We start from the raw sequence: 23,579 nt of genomic DNA on the forward strand, positions 1-23,579 counted from the left end.
TTAATCTTTCCACATTTCCAAGGCTCCAGAACAGTGTCACCAGCACCAGCCAACCCGCCATCAAATGCATACCGTATATACAGAAAAGTGCCAGGAAAGGGCCAGTAATATCAAGAAGGCTCCCACCCACCTTATACATGGACTGTTTGTCCCACTCCCATCAGGGAGGAGGCTACATAGCATCCACACCAGGTCCACCAGACTCAAAAATGGTTACTTTTCCCAAGCAGTAAGGCTGAGCAACACCTCCACCCACTAACTCCACAACTACTTATATCATTTCTTGTCAGTCACCTTATGTACAGCCCAGTGTCACTTTATGAACATAAATCAATCTATGTATATAAGCTACTGTATCTTGTGTATTTACGTTTATTGTGTTTTTTAATTGTTATTGTGCTCTCTATCTTTTGCGTTTATTTTTGTGCTGGATCGGATCCAGAGTGACAATTATTTCATTCTCCTTTACGCTTGTGTATGGGAAATGACATTAAGCCATCTTGAATCCAAACCAAATTTGTTCGTGGATTAGGGCAATAGACTGCAATGAACTGGAATGTATAGTGAACACAAGTGAGGAACTAAGATAAAACACTGTGGACATTTTGCTACGCAGCATGGAAACAGCTTGTTCATGCTGACCAAGATCCTTAAGTGAGCTGATCCCATTTGGTTGCTTTTGGCCCATATCCCTCCAGACCTTTCCTATCCAAGTAGTTGTCCAAAATATTTTAAACCTGGTAATTGTACCTGTCTCTATTGCTTCTCCTATTGGCATATTTCATATACCCATCACCCTCTGTGTGAAACTTTGCCTTTCCAGACCCCTTTAAATTTTGCCTCACCCGGGAAAGCAGTCACAGTCCATCTGTAATTTCCTTATAATTGAGGCCTTCCAGGTGTGGAAAAGGTACAAAAGTAACATCCTTGTTTATCTTTTCTGCAGCCTCTCTGGCTTAATCACATCCTTTTGATAAACAGCCACCAGAACTGCAGATAATGCAGAAATAGACCCCTACTCTTCATGATTTTTATAAATGACCTGGACGAGGAAATGGAGGGATGGGTTAGTAAGTTTGCCGATGACGCAGAATTTAGAGGTGTTGTGGATAGTGTGGAGGGCTGGCTGTCAGAGGTTACAGTGGGGCATTGATAGGATGCAAAACTGGGCTGAGAAGTGGCAGATGGAGTTCAACCCAGATAAGTGTGAGGTGGTTCATTTTGGTAGGTCAAATATGATGGCAGAATATTGTATTAATGGTAAGACTCTTGGCAGTGTGGAGGATCAGAGGGATCTTGGGGTCGGAATCCATAGAACACTCAAAGCTGCTATGCAGTTTGACGCTGTGGTTAAGAAGGCATATGGTGCATTGGCCATGATCAATCATGGGGTTGAGTTTAAGAGCCGAGAGGTAATGTTGCAGTTATATAGGACCTTGGTCAGACCCCACTTGGAGTACTGTGCTCAATTCTGGGCGCTTCACAACAGTAAGGATGTGGAAACCATAGAAAGAGTGCAGAGGAGATTTACAAGGATGTTGTCTGGATTGGAGAGCATGCCTTATGAGAATAGAGTGAGTGAACTTGGCCTTTTCTCCTTGGAGCAACGGAGGATGAGAGGTGACCTGATAGAGGTGTATAAGATGATGAGAGGCATTAATTGCCTGGATAGTCAGAGGCTTTTTCCCAAAGCTGAAATGGCTATCACAAGAGGGCACAGTTTTAAGGTGCTTGAGAGTAGGTAGAGAGGAGATGTCAGGAGTAAGTTTTTTATGCAGAGAGTGTTGAATGCATGGAATGGGCTGCCAGCAACGGTGGTGGAGGTGGATACAATAGGGTCTTTTAAGAGACTCCTAGACAGGTACATGGAGCTTAGAAACATAGAGGGCTATGGGTATCCCAAGGTAATTTCTATAGTAAGGACACATTCGGCACAGCTTTGTGGTCTGAAGGGCCTGCATTGTGCTGTAGGCTTTCTATGTTTCTAAGTGCAGTCTCGTCAAAGTCTTGTTCAACTGAAACATGATGACCCAAATCTTGTACGCAGAATCTCTGCTGAGGAAGTCTAATGTGGCATGTCATAAACACACGAGGTACTGCAGATGTCTGAGCAACACCCACAATCCATGGAAGGGAATAAACTGTCGATATTTTGGGCCGGGTCTGGAAAGGAAGGGGGCAAATGTCGGTTGGACTCATCCCAAAATGTCAACAATTCCTTCCCACCTCCAACCCCTGACACTGCTCAGTGTGCTGAGTTCCAATGCATGCTTCCTGCATCAAGGACAGTATCTGTCTAGATGGCATGCAAGCAAATGGTTTTTACTGCATTTCATGTGACATATTGAACAATTGCCCATCTCCTGCAACAGCTTAATTTTCCTTCAAATGTAACTCTGCTATTTGGTGTTTCGGTGATATTTACTAACTACCAGCGGCATGAATGGTAAGAAAACTTAAAAACAGGCCAACCACTCCCCTTTAAGGATGCAGTAAAAACAAAAGCAAATCGTGCATAGTTTGACAAGCGAAAACATCGAACTCATCCATTGAAATGTGATTATTTGCAACAAGGGATGGGAATAAGTAACTAATCATTTGTATTGTTTAGTATTGAGGAGCAGGGAGAGAAGTGATGCAAGAGTGGAGTTGGTGAGGATGAGGAAAATGAACAAAGTTTAGCCTTGTACCTGGCACCACAACATAGTCTGGTGTCTTGAGAGATGAACAGATTAAATTAGAGGGGTGTGTGTCACCAGGCCTAATAAGATTGTAGTCTGACTCAAGGTGTAGTAAGCTGTGTGGACTGCAGGGGCAAGGTCCATACAACTGTCTTGCCGCAGAAGATTCAAGAGTTCTATGATTGTGATGCCTTCCTGAAAAGATTAATGTTGATGTCCTTCGAAAAATACAGCGAAGTGTGTTGTTTGTGTCAATGACCCAACACAGTCTGCATTATGCTGGGAGCAGCCTGCAAGTGTCACCATGCTTTTGGTGTCAATATAGCATGCCCACAAACATGAGAAAATCTGCAGGCGCTGGGAATTCAAGGCAAAGCACACGAAATGCTGGAGGAACTCAGGAGGTCAGGTGGCATATATGGAAATGAATATACAGTTGACGTTTTGGGTCGAGACTCTTCATCAGGACTGTTTATTCATTTCCGTAGATGCTGCCTAATCTGCTGAATTCCTCCAGAATTTTGTGTGTTTTTGCCTTGAATTTCCAGCCTCTGCTGACCCTACTCGTATGTCTTTGGAATACGGGAGAAACTGGGCCGCCCGAAGCAAACCCGCAGGATCATAGGGAAATCGTACAAGCTCTTTGCACAGAATTCTCTTTGTTTTCAGTGAATCGCCAAGTCATTAGCAATGCTCAAATGCAAACTGTGCAGCCATATGTTACACTGCTGTGACAGATGTGAGTATTGCTGCATACTCTATGATGCCTCCTTAAGAATTGTTGCTAATATCACACATGTCAATTGTTGCTAGCCTGTGAACTATACCTTCCCATCAAAAATGATTGCAGCATGATTGCTAATGTTCAGGCTTGTAGATGATTTGCATTGGGTCAGTGATTTAGCAAATACCCTTCTGAAATTCTGACAATATTTCCGTACTTCTTTCATTTGAGGGATGAGGCTTTTGAGGTTCAGCTGTGACATCTCCGTCTATGTTCCCCTTGCTCCTTCAGGCCCAGTCTAATAAGCTTTCAAGCTCCTTGTTTTAATGAGGCTCTTCCTCTGGCTGCTGCCTGTGATGTGCAGGGTTGTGCAGCATGCAGTTTATTTTGGTGAAGTCTTCACATCTGTAAGCTATATACTGCAGGATATCTCCAGAGAGATACATGTAACCAGCTCTCGACTTTGGGAGAAAAAAAGATGCTTTTCCCCAAGGTTTTGATAATGCAGTGGCACTAGTTGTTTCAGTGCTCAGCTGTTGTGGTTGGAGACCAAATAGAAGTGACAAGCATTTAATTGGAGTAAGGGGAAATATGAAGCTATCAGGCAGGAACTTGGAAGCATAAATTGGGAACAGATGTTCTCAGGGAAATGTACAGCAGAAATGTGGCAAATGTTCAAGGGATATTTTCCTGACGTTCCGCATAGTACGTTCCAATGAAACAGGGGAAGGATGGTAGGGTACAGGAACCGTGGTGCACAAAAGCTGTTGAAAATCTAGTCAAGAAGAAAAGAAAAGCTTACGAAAGGTTCAAAAAACTAGGTAATGATAGAGATCTAGAAAATTATAAGGCCAGTAGGAAGGAGCTTAAGAATGAAATTAGGAGAGCCAGAAGGATGCTCTCCGAAGGTGCTTGGAAGTAGGTACAGAGGTGAAGTCGGGTAAATTTTTTACGCACAGAGTGGGTGAGTGCGTGAAATGGGCTGCCGGCGATGGTGGTGGAGGCAGATACGATAGGGTCTTTTAAGATACTCCTGGATAGGTACATGGAGCTTAGAAAAACAGAGAGCTATGGGTAACCTTAGGTAATTTCTAAGTAAGTACATGTTTGGTACAGCATTGTGGGCCGAAGGGCCTGTATTGTGCTGTAGGTCTTCTATATTTCTATGTTTCTAAGGGGCCATGAGAAGGCATTCTACAAGTATGTGAAGAGCAGGAGGATAAGAGGTAAGAGAGTAGCATAGTGTGACAGTGGAAAAGTGTACGGAACCAGAGGAGATAGCGGAGGTACTAAATGAATACTTTGCTTCAGTATTCGCTACGGAAGAGGACCTTGGTGATTGTAGGAATGACTTACAGCGGACTGTAAAGCTTGAGCATATAGACTTTAAAAAAGCGGATGTACTGGAGCTTTTGGAAAGCATCAAGTTGGATAAGTCACTGGAACCGGACGGGATGTACCCCAGGCTACTGTGGAAGGCGAGGGAGGAGATTGCTGATCCTCTGGCAATGATCATCAATGGGGACGGGAGAGATTCTGGAGGATTGGAGGGTTGCAGATGTTGTTCCCTTATTTAAGAAAGGGAGTAGAGATAGCCCAGGAAATTATAGACCAGTGAGTCTTACTTCAGTGGTTGTTAAGTTAATGGAGAAGATCCCGAGAGACAGGATTTATGAACATTTGGAGAGGCATAATATGATTAGGAATAGTCAGCATGGCTTTGTCAAAGGCAGATCGTGCCTTATGAGCCTGATTGAATTTTTTGAGGATGTGACTGAACACATTGATGAAGATAGAGCTGTAGTTGTAGTGTATATGGATTTCAGCAAGACATTTGATGAGTTACCCCATGCAAGGCTTATTGAGAAAGTAAGGAGGCATGGGATCCAAGGGGACCTTGCTTTGTGGATTCAGATTTGGCTTGTCCACAGAAGGCAAAGAGTGGTTGTAGTCGGGTCATATTCTGCCTGGAGGTCAGTGACCAGTGGTGTGCCTCAGGGATCTGTTCTGGGACCCCTTCTCTTTGTGATTTTCATAAATGACCTGGATAAGGAAGTGGAGGGATGGGTTAGTAAATTTGCTGATGACACAAAGGTTGGGGTTGTTGTAGATTGTGTGGAGGGCTGTCAGAGTTTACAATGGGACATCAGTAAGAAGCAAAACTGGGCAGAGAAGTGGCAGCTGGAGTTCAACCCAGATAAGTGTGAGGTGGATCATTTTAGTAGGTAAAGTATGATGACAGGATATAGTATTAATGGTAAGAATCTTGGCAGTGTGGAGGATCAGAGGGATCTTGGGGTCCAAGTCCATAGGACACTCAAAGCTGCTGCGCAGGTTGACTGTGTGGTTAAGAAGGCATATCGTGCATTGGCCTTCATCGTCCAGAACGAGGGGTCACAGTTTGAGGATAAAGGGGAAGCCTTTTAGGACTGAGATTAGGAAAAACTTCTTCACACAGAGAGTGGTGAATCTGTGGAATTCTCTGCCACAGGAGACAGTTGAGGCTAGTTCATTGGCTATATTTAAGAGGGAGTTAGATATGGCCCTTGTGGCTAAAGGGATCAGGGGGTATTGGGGGGAAGGCTGGTACAGGGTTCTGAGTTGGATGATCAGCCATGATCGTACTGAATGGTGGTGCAGGCTCGAAGGGCCGAACGGCCTACTCCTGCACCTATTTTCTATGTTTCTATGTAACCATGGGATTAAGATTAACAGCTGAGAGATAATGTTATGCTTTATAGAACCTTGGTCTGACTCGACTTGGAATACCCTGCACAGTTCTGGTCACCTCACTACAGGAAGGATATGGAAACTGTAGAAATGGTGCAGAGGATATTTACAACGATGTTGCCTAGATTGGGAAGCATGCCTTCTGAGAACAGGTTGAGTGAACTCGGCCTTTTCTCCTTGGAGCGATGGATCATGAGAGGTGACCTGATAGAGGTGTATAAGATGATGAGAGGCATTGATCGTGTGGATAGTCAGAGGCTTTTTCCTGGGGCTGAAATGGCTATCATGAGAGTGCACAGTTTTAAGATGCTTGGAAGTAGGTACAGAGGAGATATCAGGGGTAAGTTTTTATGCAGAGAGTGGTGAGTACGTAGAATGGGCTGCCGGCAACAGTGATGGTGGTGAATACAATAGGATCTTTTAAGAGACTCCTGGGTAGGTACATTGAGCTTAGAAAAATAGAGGGCTATGGGTAACTCTAGGTAATTTCTAAAGCAAGTACATGTTCGGCACAGCATCGTGGGCTGAAGGGCCTGTATTGTGCTGTACATTTTCTGTGTTTCTATGCCAAGCCATGCAAATAGAAAGAAGCTGCTGTACCCGAGGCTTGATCCCTCTGAGCATTGCTGACCATTGTAGATATCCAACAAGGTGGCCTTGCCAGGAATGAAAGAATTTTGGGTACATCAGCATGATATTTTTCTTATCATTGGTAACTAAGTGTATATTTAAGAAGCAGAAGTTATGTGTTATTAATCAGAGGCCTTACAGTGACGGCCTGCGCTGATAATGAACCAGTAAAACCATCTTTTCCTCAATGAAACGTGAAAAAGTGTCATAATTTCTTTTCTAGTGGAGACCCTGAGCAATTTCTCTGCTGTACTGTGAACTGAGTTGAGAAACAGGTCTATGACTCAGCAAGTCAGGCAGCATCTACAGAGGGAAATAAACAGTCAACATTTTGGACCAAGACCCTTCATCAGAACCTTCTATGATGCCACCAGGGTTGCTGAGCTCCTACAACATCTTGAGTGCGTTGCTCTGGGTTTTCAGCATCTGCAGAATCCCTTGCGTTTAGTTCTACTGCTGCCAGCTGGAATGATTCAGAGTCTAGGGATTGAAGCACTTATTGAATGAATAACTCAGTAGACTCTGTGGAACTTTGAATGCATTTGAGCCGTGTCTAATAATTTCTGTGGCTCTCCAGCCATGCTGGCAGTGCCCCTATAAATAACAAGGGCAGGATCATTGCTTGATCTGCTCTTACTTCCACTAAGACTAAACAGTCAGAATGTTGATATATGAGCTTTGATCTAGGGCAGTACAAGTGTTAATATGTTGTTTGGAGGGAATGCAGAATATGCTAACAGGAGTAATAATCAAAGGTGGCTGGAACAAATTTGCCAAAGTGATCTATTTCAGGTAAAAGCTATTTAATGCTTAAAAATTGCATGTGTCAATCCGATTTTACAGTGTTGTTATGGCTACATTTAAATTACATAAAATTTATATCTGACTGAAGCTCTTTGGACAGGAAGTTGAACACATTTTTGAAGTCTGAATAAACAGAACAGATTATTGAGAGCTAGTGCCAGAATCTTAGATGAAGTCCTCTGTCATGGAATGGATAATACTTTTTTAAAAAAACATAGCCATTTGGTTTTGGGTGAATGAACCGAAATACAAAAGGAAAGAGCACGAGGGTTTTCTTCCAGAAGGAAATACTCAGCTTGTTGCTTGGTTTTATGAGGAAATAGGATGGTTATTTTTGGACTTTAACAAGATCAAAGTTTAGTTGTAGTTCCTGTGTGGGGCAAAATAAAAGGGGAAGGTAGTTGGCAGGATCAGTAGAATCAAAAAGCAGATGTTGGAAATCTGAAATAAATAATAGAGAATGATGGAAATACTCAGCAGGTTACGCAGCATCTTTGTCAGAGAAACAGAGTTAAAGGGTGGCATTTTTGGCTGGACAAACCAGAGCTCCCCCACGCTGATCTGATGCCTTGAGTCAGAATAAGTCCCGACTCCATGTGGAGCCGGTTTCGGGGGCCTCCCTACAGTAGTATCATCTGCAAACTTGTAGTTGGAGTTAAAACAGAACCTGGCCACATGGTCATGAGTGTACAGAGAGTAGAGCAGGGAGCTGAGGACACAACCTTCTGGAGCACCAGTGTTTAGAATAATGGTGGCAGAGACATTGCTGTCTATCCTTACTGTTAGTCAGAAAGTCAAAGATTCAGTTGTAGAGGGAGGCATTAACTTCCAGGAGATTGGTAATGAGTTTGTTTGGAATAATGATATTGAAGGTGGAACTATAGTCAATAAACAATCATCTGACGTAGGCGTCTTTACGGTCCATATCCTCCAGGGATGAGTGTAGGGCCAGTGTAAAGGGAGGAAAAGGGAGAAGTTTTAGCACTGGACTCAAGGTCAAAGTAGATTTTTTTTGTGATATGTGCAAGTACATGGATGCACAGGTGCAATGAAAAATGTACTTGTGGCAGTATTCACAAGAAAAAATATAAACTTAATTATTCACAAATTCACAAGAAATAAAAAAGTGGAGAGGCTGAGTTTATGTGGGTATCTAGAAAAATCCTCCATACATCACTGTGGGATAAATTTCCGCAGTAAGAAAACACCAGATGCTGTTCAATGTGCTGCACCCTCGAGACTCATCCTCCGTAAATGGCAATCATTTTGGTTTTGCATGTTCAACTAAACTCTCATTTAACATATTTAACACTCACTTCTCACAGCATCCACCTACTGCCAGCTATTCGTCTGTAGCAGACACATTGCAAGATGACATTACAACGCACTGCAAGGTTTCTTCCCTCTGGCAGGAAAAAGCTGGCGCAGGAGAGTGACTCTGTCATTTGTGCCAGGTCTGGCAATGTCTGACTTCAGAGCCACCTCTGCTGTCTGAACCAGCATTCACAGTCATCAGGGACTAAGTCGATCTTGGGCAATAAGTGCTGGTCTTGTTAGTGACGTACATTCGGATACTGACAAAATGTAACTTAGGGAAAGAACCTGCGTGGGTTAAGTCACGTATCGGGGTGTCTTATCACCAAAGAATGGGCAGTTGATAACACTGCTCTTTAGGGATGAGATTGCATGTGCGCTGTGCCACCATAGACTCAGATGAGGAGTTTAGTTGGGTTGATATGAATGCATATTCAAAAGCTTGGTGAATTGATAATCCTGCCAGAAAGACTGAAAATATGAGGAAGCATCGCTGGAGTCTGGTATCAATCCCACCCCACCCCCCAGGACTTGGAACCCATCATTACCGATATGTTGGTGGCCGACAACCGCCTTTGCAGATTTGAGAGCTGGTGTGTGTTATGTCCACAGTCTCACCTAGTAATGTACAGAACTGAAAACCCGTGCCATTAGTAGAGAGCCCTTGTTGCAGAGTTTTTCATTTGTAATGGTGGTTCAAATACAGAAGTGGCAGCCCACTGTAGAGTGAAAACATTATGATTACTGTCTATTAATCATCTCAGTTTGTCAGACCTGTTGCCAGGTACACAGCAGAGAGGTGAGTTAGAATGAATGAAACGTGACAGCCACGAAGAAACATGATTGATGTTTTGTGACATGGGAAAGGCTGTAGTCCTCTTTATGCCACATGCTCGCTCCACGCATTTTGCCAAGGAAGCATGAAGTATGCCAGGTTCTCTTGGAATAGAGACTACAGTGATCAGAAAAAAGAAATGCTTGATGTTGCAAGTTTCCTCAGCTACAGCTATGAAAGAGCATGATACAGTACATGGAATATATAGTGACTGAGTCTATGGGCATGATTGGAAAAGCTGTCCACTCTGCCCTGAGACAAGATTAGTGACTAGAGCAGATGGAATATTTTAACTACTGAGTCATCAGCTGAAGTACAAATGACACACATGATATTCCCAGGTGGAGAAATTTCTCCATGAAGACGCTGATGGAAAAGATGCTGCTGAGAGCCCTCCTCTCCTCCTCCTTCTCCCTCTACCCTTTGTGGCCCTTTGCCTGCCATCTGCTTTTTAATCAGTCGTGCCCTTCCAAATGGACACGAACACATCCTCAACACTCATCAGATGACGCAGCTTTGTGGACAGAGAAATAATTAAAGCATCTGTGTCTGAAAGCATCTGATAAACATAAACTTGCAGGTTTAAATAAACTTAAAGCATCAAACAGAACTAATAACAAAAGCCTTCTGAATTTAATTAGCAACTAATGTGCAAGTTTTAAGAACATAAGAAATAGAAGCAGGGGAAGGCAATCTGGCCAGTCGAGCCTGTTCCGCCATTCAATAAGATCATGGCTGATCTGTCCATGGACTCATCTCCACCTACCTGCCTTTTCCACATAACCCTTAATTACTCTGCTATGCAAAAATCTATCCAGCCTTGTCTTAACTATAGTTACTGAGGTAGCCTCCACTGCTTCATTGAGCAGAGAATTCCACGGATACATCACTCTCTGGGAAAAGCATCCTAAATCTACTCCCCTGAATCTTGAGGCTATGCCTTCTAGTTCTAGTCTCACCTACCAGTGGAAACAACTTTCCTGCCTTTATCTTATCTATCCATTTCATAATTTTATATGTTTCTATAAGATCTCCTCACAATCTTCTGAATTCCAGCAAGTACAGTCCCAGGTGACTCAATCTCTTCTCACAGTCTAAACCCCTCATCTCTGGAATCAACCTGGTGAATCTCCTCTGCACTGCCTCCAAAGCCAGTATATCCTTCCTCAAGTAAGGAGACCAGAAATGCATGTAATACTCCAGGTGCAGCCTTACCAGTACCCTGTACAGTTGCAGCATAATCTCCCTGCTCTTAAATTCAGTTGCTTTAGCAATGAAGGCCAACATTCCATTTGCTTTCTTGATGGCCTGCTGCATCTGCAAACCAACCTTTTTCATGTTTTATTTCAATAGCTTTGCTCTGTATATTGGGGAATTATTGGTTTCTCCTGCTGCTGAACGTAAGGTTGTCAGCTAGAGCTCTGAACTAAACATTGTTGTCGATTCAGAGTCAGATTCATTTATTTATCACACATATATTAAAACATGCAGTGAAATGCATCATTTACATGAACAACCAACACACTGAATGCCGTAGTGTGGGCAGCCCACAAGTGTTGCCACACATTCCAGCACCAACATTGCATGTCTACAATGTTCAGCAGAACAACACAAGCAACAACAACAACATAACAAGTCCCATCCCCTCACGCACACATCGACAAGCTTCCATCCTCAGGACAAGTCACCTCTGAGCCTCCAGTCCTTAGCCCCGGACTCTTAGACTTGTAGACAGTGGGCCTCCAATCTCCAGTACTGGACATGCAAACTCACCCTTTGGGCTGTTAATGAAAGCACTCCACGGTCAAAGATCAGTGATCCTGGAAGTGGTGTTGGCAGGTGCTGAGGAGACCAACGATTCCCAGGTTGTCAAGTCCTGGATTGGAGGACACACACGTGGGATTCAAAAGAGCCAGTGGCACCCCCCTCCCCTGCCTACCCCCAGGTCACTGAGTTCAGAGGACCATGCTGAGGGTGATGGGTGATATGTCTACAATGCATTTGTGTTGTACTATCTAATATTTTACAAATATGAATCTTGGTGGGAACTCATACTTCAAAGAACTATCATGTGCACTTTGTCATTCCAGTTTTCAGATATTATAAACTAGGAAAGAGGAGACCATGCTGGAAATTTCAGTTTATAACCATTCATTTCTTTGGAGAAGATCTAAGTGCCTTCTGGCTAAGGTCCAACTCAACCTTCTTGTGTGTGCGTTATCCTCTTAAACTCGTCTTGTCTGAAGTAGGGTTCGTCTGCTCTGTCTCCATACACACTCTTATTGTAATAAATACTGTTTGGTTTGTTTTCCCTCAGATGTGGTCTCTAAAAGTGGTATGACATAAAAACTAATTTTCTCAGCATGTCCGGCCTGTTCTCAGATAAGCGACAGAAAGGTATCCTAGAATGAAACAGAGAAATGAAAGTCAGCATTGAGAAAGATAATTGAGCACCAAAGCCAGACAACATCACCATAATGAGAAGAGATTGCGGAATTCAAAATAAAATGGTTAAAGAGAAAAAACAAAATGTTGGAGATAATCAGATCTCTTGGAGCATCTGTGGAGAGAGAAATGGAATTAACATATCAGTTTGTTGACCTTTCATCAGGACGGCACAACCTAGTACTGAAGAAAAGTTACAGCATGAGGTGTGAAATCTGTTTCTCTACTCACAGATGCTGCCCTACTAGCTGAGTACACCAATATATGTTTTTGCTTTTATTTCCAGCAAGTGCAGTTTTCACATTTTGAATAACAAATAAATAACATTTTCAACGTTGAAATACTATTCATTCCCGGTTCCTATAGTCTGTAACAGGGAAATACATTGTTCAGTTGCTCCAGTGTGTGCATTGTTCGAGCAAGTGGGTCAGGATGGGCTTCTGCCCTTTAAAAATGCCAAAAGCCTTTGACAGTTCGTATGAGATATATTTACAATGTAATGTCCTTGGTATTCTAATAACTGTAAATGAAATAATTATGATTTGGAGAAATTTTATGAGAGAATGTAAATTTTCAATCTCTTCGGCAGCCATTGGTTAAAAGGTATGACTTTTGATAGCTCAGAATCAGATTCAGGTTTATTATCACTGATGTATGTCATGGAATTTGTTGTTTTGTGGCGGCAATACAGTACAAGATGTATTAAAACTACAATTAGTTACAATAAAAGATTAAATAAATAATGTAAAATAGGAATAGTGAGGTTGTGTTCATGAGGTCATGCACCATTCAGAAATCTGATGGTGGAGGGGAAGAAGCTGTTCCTAAAATGTTGATCTAAATTAAATTAAAGAGTCAGAGTTGATTTCTGACTGCGATAAAGAAAATACAGTTCTCTGCAAAAGTCTTGGGCACAGGTATGTAGTTAGGGTGTCTAAGACACAGTACTGTATTTGTCAATGTGGAGCGGAGAGCGAGATTGTAAATCTGGTGGGAGCAAAGGATGTTGGGAATGGTGACGATTCGGGACAGATGGCAGAGAAGGGAGTGCCACGGGTAGCTGCACACATCCCAGCCCTGAAACACCAGATAAGTTCATTTGATTCCAAATTATTGGTTTATAGATCATTGCAGTGTGCATTTCTGATACTTCCTACTCCCTCTCCTCTCCCTTCCCCATTTCCCAGCCATGAATCCCTGCTCCTTGTCCCCTTCCCACTCTTACAATGAGGTTTATAATCACTCACATATGTCATGAAATTTGTGCAATACATAAAATTGCTATAGTACTGGGCAAAGATTTTAGGCTCTATAGTTATATATACGTGCCTAAAACTTTTCTGCAGTACTGTAGAATTGCAAATTAAATGTGCACTCTAAATTTTAATTTTATGCCTTTTACATGTGTTTGAACTGGCATGGTATGTTGTTAATTGGTGATTTTGGAAATGACCAGTGAGGTTCTCTGAAACTATAACAAAACAGTACAAATGTTATTCTTAGATTTCCATGGCTTTTCAACTATCTTGGCAAAGTGACAAGAGAAATTCTGCACACATAATTTAGTAAATAATGGAGTTTATTTGAAAATTTAAGCACTGTTGAATACATTTATTATTTGACATAATGAACTGTAAAGAATCAATATTATTTTATTCTGTGCTTTTTTAGGGATCCAATATAACAGATACATGCACTGAAATGCTGATGCAAGGGATTTTACTGAAAATTTCAGCTGGAAATATTCAGGAACGAGTTTTCTTCCTCTTTGATAACTTGCTGGTATACTGTAAAAAGAAGCATAGGTAGGTGTTTTATTTCACTGTTTATGATCAGGAAATGCTTTGAAGTGAACATTGCTCCATATGTGTATGTAACTTAAGAGTGGCTGTTTTTTGTAAGATTTGCTAATCCGTATATAAGTTACCAGAGGCAATGTTTCTCAGTTGTTGAGTTACCCGGCCAATGTTTGTTTGAAGTTAAATTTAAAGAGAAGGAAATGGTCACATGTGAAGATGCTGGTGGGAGGGTTGGAACAGCAGATTTCCTTAATTTGCACAGATACATTAGTTATATATTTAATGTATGATATTATTCATCTTGTACCATGGGTTGAAACTATTTATTTCATATCTAATGTATTCGGAATATAAAAATATAAGGCTGTTCTTATCATCTCACATAAGAGTTTAAATATACTAAACATGTATATAACTAAACAAGAGTTTAAACATATACATGGGCCTTCAGTAAGTTAATTTCAAAAGCTTTACTGCCAGAGCATTACAATGCTGAATTTATTATTCCCAAATGCTCCAGTCATTTTTATCTTAATTTCAAATGGTCCTCTCCAGATTACGAAATCTCAACTCATGTACAGCCTAAGCATTTGAATGTGAGTTTAGGAGACTGGTGGGGTGGATCTACAGGGCGGAATGCATCGTTTTACTCGATTATTTGGTCTGTGGCCATATTTCTAACTTGGGAACTGTCTGAGTTATGAACTGCTCACAGCAGTGTAACCCTGCCTAACCTGGGGAGGACCTGCCAATAAATATTACAATTACAACGAATAATTCCAGGGAAATTACCTGTCGGTTCCCCATTGTGGTTTTTGTGCTTTTCTTTTACTTTGCTCTTCGTCACCATTCACAATGGGCAGCCGGTCTCTGTCAGAAAGTCGTGACTTTGTGTCCTGCTTCTAACACCAATGCACAAAGTGTCACATTACTCTGGGAGAGCAGCAGAGTGAGAATTGATAAAGATGGCCATGTCTACCTTCTTAGGTGGTTTGAAAAGATTCTTCAATATGACTGAAGAACTGTGAGGAACTTTTCGCTGTTGACTTGGCAAATATTTATTTTTCAACTGCTGCCTAAAAGCAGATTACCTGGATATTGTAATATTGTTCTGGGACTTTGCCAGCATAACTTGGTTGCTGTTTTCCCTACTTTATGAGGGAGTACATTTTTGAAAGATTTTAAAAAAATTCAATACTTGTTGTTTCTAATGCCTCGAGGATTCGAAAAGTGCTAAATAAATGCAAATTGTTTTTAAGTGTTACACATGCAGTTATAGTTGCAACTTTATAGTTCCAATATTCCCCTATTAAATATAATCACAATAGAGCAAGTAACAGTAGAATGTACTTGCTTTAAACAGCTGGGTTGAAACTGACTTGTATGCACTTTGGGGCAAGCCTATTTGGTCAAGAAGCCTTGATGTACACTCAGTTGGTACTTTATTGGGTAGAGGATTGGAACCCGGTGTGGCCTTCTGCTGCTGTAGCCCATTCACTTCAAGGTTGGACGTGTTCTCCATTCAGAGACGTTCTTCTACACACCGCTGTTGTAACTTGTGATTATTTGATTTACTGTCACTTTCCTGTCAGCTTGAACCAGTTTGGTCATTCTCCTCTGACCTCTCTCATTCACAATGCATTTTTGCCCACAGAACTGCCACTCATTTGATTTTTTTTAGTTCTGTTTTCTGTAAATTCTAGAGACTGTTGTGTGTGAAAATCCCAGGAGGTCCGTGGTTTCTGAGAAACTCATACCTCTCTGCCTGGCATCAACAATCATTCTATGGTCAAAGTCACTTAAATCACATTTCTTCCACATTTTGATGTTTGGTCTGAACAATGACTGAATCTCTTGACTGTGCTTCCATGTTTTTATGCATTGAGTTGCTGCCACATGATTAGCTGATTAGATATTTGCATTAAGGAGCACGTGTGGCCACTGACTGTATTTTAATGCAATGCTTGGATTAAAACTGAACTTGACAGATGTTTAGCAAAAATTTCAATGTTTCACATGTGCTTCATACCCTCTAGTGTCGCAATCTGCAGTTAAGTTAAAATGTAGACCAATATTTCCATTCACATATAAACAGCCACTGAGGACAGAATAATCAAACTGTATTTTGAATTTAATAAACTTTCTATAATTTCATCCATCTGCTGGTGCTTTTCAATATTCTTTGCAACAATGTTCAATCACCTCGAGTATCTCAACCTGCTCTGGTAATTTTAGAAGAACAGCTGGTCATTTCATAAGAGCAGCTGGTAATTTATTGCATGTGCCATATATTTGTTTGAAGTCTAGAAGATCCAAGTTGGGTTGGCTTAATTTGATAATTCCTCTTCACTGATTATTTTGAGTTTTAAAAACTTCTCATTAAGCAAAAACTATTCAGAAATAGGAGTCAGAGTGAAAAGGATTTTTTTTTGGTATTTATTGCTGGCAATAGTAAGATTTATTAATCATCTCTGAAACATTAGAAAACCTACAGCACAATACAGGCCCTTCAGCCCACAAAGTTGTGCCAAACATGTCCCTACCTTAGAAATTACTAGGGTTACACATAGCCCTCTATTTTTCTAAGCTCCATGTACCTATCCAAAAGTGTCTTAAAAGACCCCATCGTATCCGCCTCCACCATCATGGCCGGCAGCCCATTCCACGCACTCACCACCCACTGCGTTAAAAAAAACTTACCCCTGACATCTCCTCTGTACCTACTCCAAAGCACCTTAAACCTGTGCCCTCTTGTGGCAACCATTTCAGTCCTGGGAAAAAGCCTCTGACTATCCACATAATCAATGCCTCTCATCATCTTATACACCTCCATCAGGTCACCTCTCATCCTCCGTCACACCAAGGAGAAAAGGCCAAGTTCACTCAACCTGTTCTCATAAGGCATGCTCCCCAATCCAGGCAACATCCTTGTAAATCTCCTCTGCACTCTTTCTATGGTTTCCACATCCTTCCTGTAGTGAGGTGACCAGAAGTGAGCACAATACTCCAAGTGGGGTCTGACCAGGGTCCTATATAGTGCAACATTACCTCTCTGCTCCTAAATTCAATTCCACGATTGATGAAAGCCAATACACCATATGCCTTCTTAACCACAGAGTCAACCTGCGCAGCTGCTTTGTGCGTCCTATGGACTCGGACCCTAAGATCCCTCTGATCCTCCACACTGCCAAGAGACTTACCGTTAATACTATATTCTGCCATCATTTTTGACCTACCAAAATGAACCACTTCACACTTATGTGGATTGAACTCCATCTGCCACTTCTCAGCCCAGTTTTGTGTCCTATCAATGTTCCGCTGTAAACTCTGACAGCCCTCCACACTATCCACAATAACCCCAACCTTTGTGTCATCAGCAAACTTACTAACCCATCCTTCCACTTCCTTATCCAGGTCATTTATAAAAACCATGAAGAGTAAGGGTCCCAGAACAGATCCCTGAGGCACACTACCGGTCACCGACCTCCATGCAGAATATTACCTGTCTACAACCACTTTTGTGGGCAAGCCAGTTCTGGATCCACAAAGTAATCTCCCCTTGGATACCATGCCTCCTTACTTTCTCAATAAGCCTTGCGTGGGGTATCTTATCAAATGCCTTGCTGAAATTCATATACACTATATCTACTGCTATTCCTTCATCAATGTGTTTAGTCACATCCTCAAAAAATTCGATCAGGCTCGTAAGGCATGACCTGCCCTTGACAAAGCCATGTTGACTATTCCTAATGATATTATACCTCTCCAAATGTCCATAATTCCTGCCTCTCAGGATCTTCTTCATCACCTTACCAACCACTAAAGTAAGACTCACTGGTCTATAATTTCCTGAGCTATCTCTACTCCCTTTCTTGAATAAGGGAACAACATCTGCAACCCTCCAATCCTCTGGAACCTCTCCCATCGCCATTGATGATGCAAAGATCATCGCCCAAGGCTCAGCAATCTCCTCCCTCGCCTCCCACAGTAGCCTGGGATACATCTCATCTGGTCCCGGCCACTTATCCAACTTGATGCTTTCCAAAAGCTCCAGCACATCCTCTTTCTTAATATCTACATGCTCAAGCTTTTCAGTCTGCTGAAAGTCATCACTACAATCACCAAGATCCTTTTCCATAGTGAATACTGAAGTAAAGTATTCATTAAGTACCTCTGCTATTTCCTCCGGTTCCATACACACTGTCCCACTGTTACACTTGATAGGTCCTATTCTTTCATGTCTTATCCTCTTGCTCTTCACATACTTGTAGAATGCCTTAGCGTTTTCCTTAATCCTGCCCGCCAAGGTCTTCTCATGGCCCCTTCTGGCTCTCCTGATTTCCTTTTTAAGTTCCTTCCTGTTAGCCTTATAATCTTCTAGATCTCTAACATTACCTAGCTCTCTAAACCTTTTGTAAGCTTTTCTTTTCTTCTTGACTAGATTTACTACAGCCAATTCTGGTCAGGTCACTGGTCTGAGTGCTACTGGTACCATGTAACCCAGTACTACCTGTTGCATGGTTGGGTGGTCGGCAACTAAACTGGCTCCCCCACCAGGCTTGCCTGGAGGAGAGGGTGGCTAGACACCTTGCAGGACAAAAAACAAGACCTGTCAAAGGGCGGATGAACCCTCTCATGGGGTCAACGGCCATCTAGCAAACATGTGCCGTGAAACGCGGAAAGAGCATCCCTTGCATTGAAGCTTGGTCTGGCCATTCACTGCAAAATAACTTCCCCCAGCTGTCTTGGACCCCACCATGCCACTGGATCCGGGAGGGGATGTCGAGAGGGTGGGTCTGGACCTGTGCAACCCCCTACTCACCTAAAATCCACTCACACACACACTGTTCCTTTCTGAGGAGTGGGGTACCACCCCACTAACTGACTGAAAGGAACCATCATCATCCTATGGAATGGATAGCCAGAATACTGATTCCTGTACCCTACCATAACTTCCATGTCTCATTGGAACGTACCTATGCAGAACTCCACACAAGTATCCCCTGAACATTTGCCACATTTTTTCCATACATTTCTCTGAGAACATATGTTCCCAATTTAAGCTTCCATGTTCCTGCCTGATAGCCTTATAATTCCCCTTACTCCAATTAAACGCTTTTCTAACTTGTCTGTTCCTGTCTCTCTCCAATGCTATTGTAAAGATAGAATTATGATCACTATCTCCAAAATGTTCTCTCACTGAGAGATCTGACAACTGACCAGGTTCATTTCCCCATACCAAATCCAATTGTTCTAAGCTGAGCAGGCATTTAATAGTCTTCCACAACCCAGTATGTTCATGATTCCCATTACTAAGGCAAACTTTAAAAAAATCCATATTTTGTTTATTTGCTTGAACTTAAATACACCAGTTGCCCTGATAGAATTCAGACGTACCTAATTCTGGATGCCAGTCTTAGTAATTGCACCATTTTAACCTATTTGAAAATATGCTGACAAATAAACAAATCTTTTCACTTTGCTCTTAACTCAAAATGCTAGTTTAGTTCGCAGGGATACAATTGGTCCGTTAAGCATTCAGATCAGGATAGGACATTATTTCATGGAGAATTTTGTGGTTGTCTTCTAGTTTCCCTGCAAAGATGCAAGTGGCAAAAATGCTGCAGGGGAATTATGAAACAACTGAAATTGTGACATACTTTCAAGCTCCACGTGGCCAGGTGCAGTGTTGAACTGACACAAGGGTTCTGATTTTAATTTGTCCTGAGTGGGACTTCCAAGCTAGTTAAATGTTGGTCACATCACATATATTACAAGTTCTCAGCCCTGCACTTTTAACCAGGCAGAATTCCAATGGTGGATAATTCCATTTATGTCATTTATTAACACTAAGCTCCTTGAACTTGAAGGTGTACATAGAATTCAGATCATCAGTAAAGCTAGGAGATATGATTAAATGCCCAACAAAAGAATCGCCAAGAAAAGTTTTAAGGTTCTGTGTGGGCTGAGAGAAAATAAGAGTGCTCCTGGACTCCTCACAAGGAATCAATAGACAATAAGTGCAGGAGTAGGCCATTCGGCCCTTTGAGCCAGCACCACCATTCACTGTGATCATGGCTGATCATCCACAATCAGTACCCCGTTCCTGCCTTCTCCCCATATCCCTTGACTCCACTATTTTTAAGAGCTCTATCTAACTCTTTCTTGAAAGTATCCAGAGAATTGGCCCCCACTGCTTTCTGAGGCAGAGCATTCCACAGATCCACAACTCTCTGGGTGAAAAAGTTTTTCCTCAACTCCATTCTAAATGGGTCTACCCCTTATTCTCAAATTGTGGCCTTTGGTTCTGGACTCCCCCAACATTGGAAACATGTTTCCTGCCTCTAGCGTGTCCAATCCCTTAATAATCTTATATGTTTCAATTAGATCCCCTCTCAGCCTTCTAAATTCCAGAGTATACAAGCCCAGTCGCTCCAATCTTTCAACATATGACAGTCCCGCCATCCCGGGAATTAACCTCGTGAACCTACGCTGCACTCCCTTAATAGCAAGAATGTCCTTCCTCAAATTTGGAGACCAAAACTGCACACAGTACTCCAGGTGTGGTCTCACCAGGGCCCTGTACAACTGCAGAAGGACCTCTTTGCTCTTATACTCAAATCTCCTTATTATGAAGGCCAACATGCCATTAGCTTTCTTCACTGCCTGCTGTACCTGCATAATTACTTTCAGTGACTGATGAGCAAGGACACCTAGATCTCGTTGTACTTCCCCTTTTTCTAACTTGACACCATTCAGATAGTAATCTGCCTTCCTGTACTTGCCACCAAAGTGGATAACCTCACATTTATCCACATTAAACTGCATCTGCCATGCATCTGCCCACTCACCCAACCTGTCCAAGTCACCCTGCATTCTCATAACATCCTCCTCACATTTCACACTGCCACTCAGCTTTGTGTCATCTGCAAATTTGCTAATGTTACTTTTAATCCCTTCATCTAAATCATTAATGTATATTGTAAATAGCTGCGATCCCGGCACCGAGCCTTGTGGTACCCCACTAGTCACTGCCTGCCATTCTGAAAGGGACCCGTTAATCCCTGCTCTTTGTTTCCTGACTTCCAACCAATTTTCTATCCATGTCAGTACCTTACACCCAATACCATGTGCTCCAATTTTGCCCACTAATCTCCTATATGGGACCTTATCAAAGTCTTTCTGAAAGTCCAGGTATACTACATCCATTGGCTCTCCCTTGTCCATTTTCATAGTTACATCCTTAAAAAATTCCAGAAGATTAGTCAAGCATGATTTTCCCTTTGTAAATCCATGCTGACTTGGACCGATCCTGTTACTGCTATCCAAATGTGCCACTATTTCATCCTTTATAATTGACTCCAGCATCTTCCCCACGACTGATGGCAGGCTAACTGGTCTATAATTCCCTATTTTCTCTCTCCCTCCTTTCTTAAAAAGTGGGATAACATTGGCTACCCTCCAATCCACAGGAACTCATCTGAATCTATGGAACATTGGAAAATGATTACCAATGCATCCATGATTTCTAGAGCCACCTCCTTAAGTACCCTGGATGCAGACCATCAGGCCCTGGGGATTTATCTGCCCTCAGTCCCATCAGTCTATCCCACACCATTTTCTGCCTAATGTGAGTTTCCTTCAGTTCCTCCATTACCTTAGGTCCTCTGGCGACCATTACATCTGGGAGATTGTTTGTGTCTTCCCTAGTGAAGACAGATCCAAAGTACCTGTTCAACTCATCTGCCATTTGTTTGTTGCCCATAATAAATTCACCCGTTTCTGTCTTCAAGGGCCCAACTTTGGTCTTAACTATTTTTTTCCTCTTCACATACCTAAAGAAGCTTTTACCATCCTACTTTATATTCTTGGCTAGCTTACCTTCGTACCTCATCTTTTCTCCCCGTATTGCCTTTTTAGTTATCTTCTGTTGCTCCTTCAAAGTTTCCCAATACTCTGACTTCCCACTCATCTTTGCTATGTTATATTTCTTCTCCTTTATTTTTATACTGTCCTTGACTTCCCTTGTCAGCCATGGTTGCCCCTTACTCCCCTTAGAATCTTTCTTCCTCTTTGGAATGAACTGATACTGCATCTTCTGTATTATTCCCAGAAATACCCACCATTGTTGTTCCACTGTCATCCCTGCTAGGGTATCATTCCAGTCAACTTTTGCCAGCTCCTCCCTCATGGCTCCATAGTCCCCTTTGTTGAACTGTAATACGGACACCTCCGATTTTCCCTTCTCCCTCTCAAATTGTAGATTAAAACTTATCATATTATGGTCACTACCTCCTAATGGTTCCTTTACCTCGAGTTCCCTTTTAGTGCAAGATTTCTTTCTTTGTTCGCTCTCACCTGGATACCTTCAAGTAACTTCTTCCCAACTCTTTTACATTAAGTTGAGTATCATCTTGGAGGTCGTGAACTGTACCAGCTACTGCTATTGATGTTGATGTCAGGAGTATTCCATTACTGCCTTCAGATGGATGACAGTTTATCACAATCAAAATCAGAACTGAATATTGAGTATAAGAGCTGGAATGTTATGATGAGGTTGTATAAGGCATTGGTGAGGCCGAATCTGGAGTATTGTGTTCAGCTTTGGTCAACAAATTACAGGAAGGATATAAATAAGGTTGAAAGAGTGCAGAAAAGGTTTACAAGGATGTTGCCAGGACTTGAGAAACTCAGTTACAGAGAAAGGTTGAATAGGTTAGGACTTTATTCCCTGGAGCGTAGAAGAATGAGGGGAGATTTGATAAAGGTATATAAAATTATGATGGGTATAGACAGAATGAATGCAAGCAGGCTTTTTCCACATAGGCAAGGGGAGAAAAAAAACCAGAGGACATGGGTTAAGGGTGAGGGGGGGAAAGTTTAAAGGGAACATTAGGGAGGGCTTCTTCACACACAGAGTAGTGGGAGTATGGAATGAGCTGCCAGATGAGGTGGTAAATGCGGGTTCTTTTTTAACATTTAAGAATAAATTGGACAGTTACATGGATGGGAGGTGTATGGAGGGATATGGTCCGTGTGCAGGTCAGTGGGACTAGGCAGAAAATGGTTTGGCACAGCCAAGAAGGGTCAAAAGGCCTCTTTCTGTGCTGTAGTTTCTATGGTTTCTATGGTTTCTATGATATGTAAAATTACTCGCACCTTATGCTTTGGGAACTGCATAACTTCTATCTTGAGGCTCTTTTCATTTTTTTTTAATACCACTGATTCCCACCTTGTTGGTCATTTGGTGGTCATTTTTAGATTTATTTCCCTTGTTAAATTTTATTTGGTCTATGAGTGCATGGTTGTTTATAGACTTTTAATTTTTTGTTAAGCTAGTACAAGTGAAATTGAAACCAACAAGAAACATTAGAACTCGGTGAGTCAAGCTGCAACTGTGAGTGAAAAGGTGTGAGTCCATGTTTTGCATCCAGAGCCAGTACCTGGACTGAGAAGGAAGAGGAAAGATTGCCACTATAGAGCAGTACGAGGGAGGCACAGGACAGAGACTGGTGGGTGGTAAGCGAAACCAGATGGGAAGAGGATAATGGCAGATGGAACTAGATGCGGGGATGGTAGAGGTGAACAAAGGGAGAAGAAAACTAGGTGAACATTTG

At 42.0% G+C, this 23,579-nt stretch overlaps 1 protein-coding gene across 1 annotated transcript in view; it reads left to right on the forward strand.

Annotated features, from left to right (window-relative positions):
• The window catches only part of prex2 (phosphatidylinositol-3,4,5-trisphosphate-dependent Rac exchange factor 2), a 401,147-nt gene that overhangs the window by 109,713 nt on the left and 267,855 nt on the right, over positions 1–23,579 (forward strand). The window contains exon 7 of the mRNA XM_063064762.1: positions 13,835–13,968. Within this exon, the coding sequence (XP_062920832.1) occupies positions 13,835–13,968 (134 nt within the window). The remainder of the gene's footprint in view (positions 1–13,834; positions 13,969–23,579) is intronic.

Source organism: Mobula hypostoma, chromosome 1 (assembly GCF_963921235.1).
Source record: "Mobula hypostoma chromosome 1, sMobHyp1.1, whole genome shotgun sequence".
Lineage (NCBI taxonomy): Eukaryota > Metazoa > Chordata > Chondrichthyes > Myliobatiformes > Myliobatidae > Mobula > Mobula hypostoma.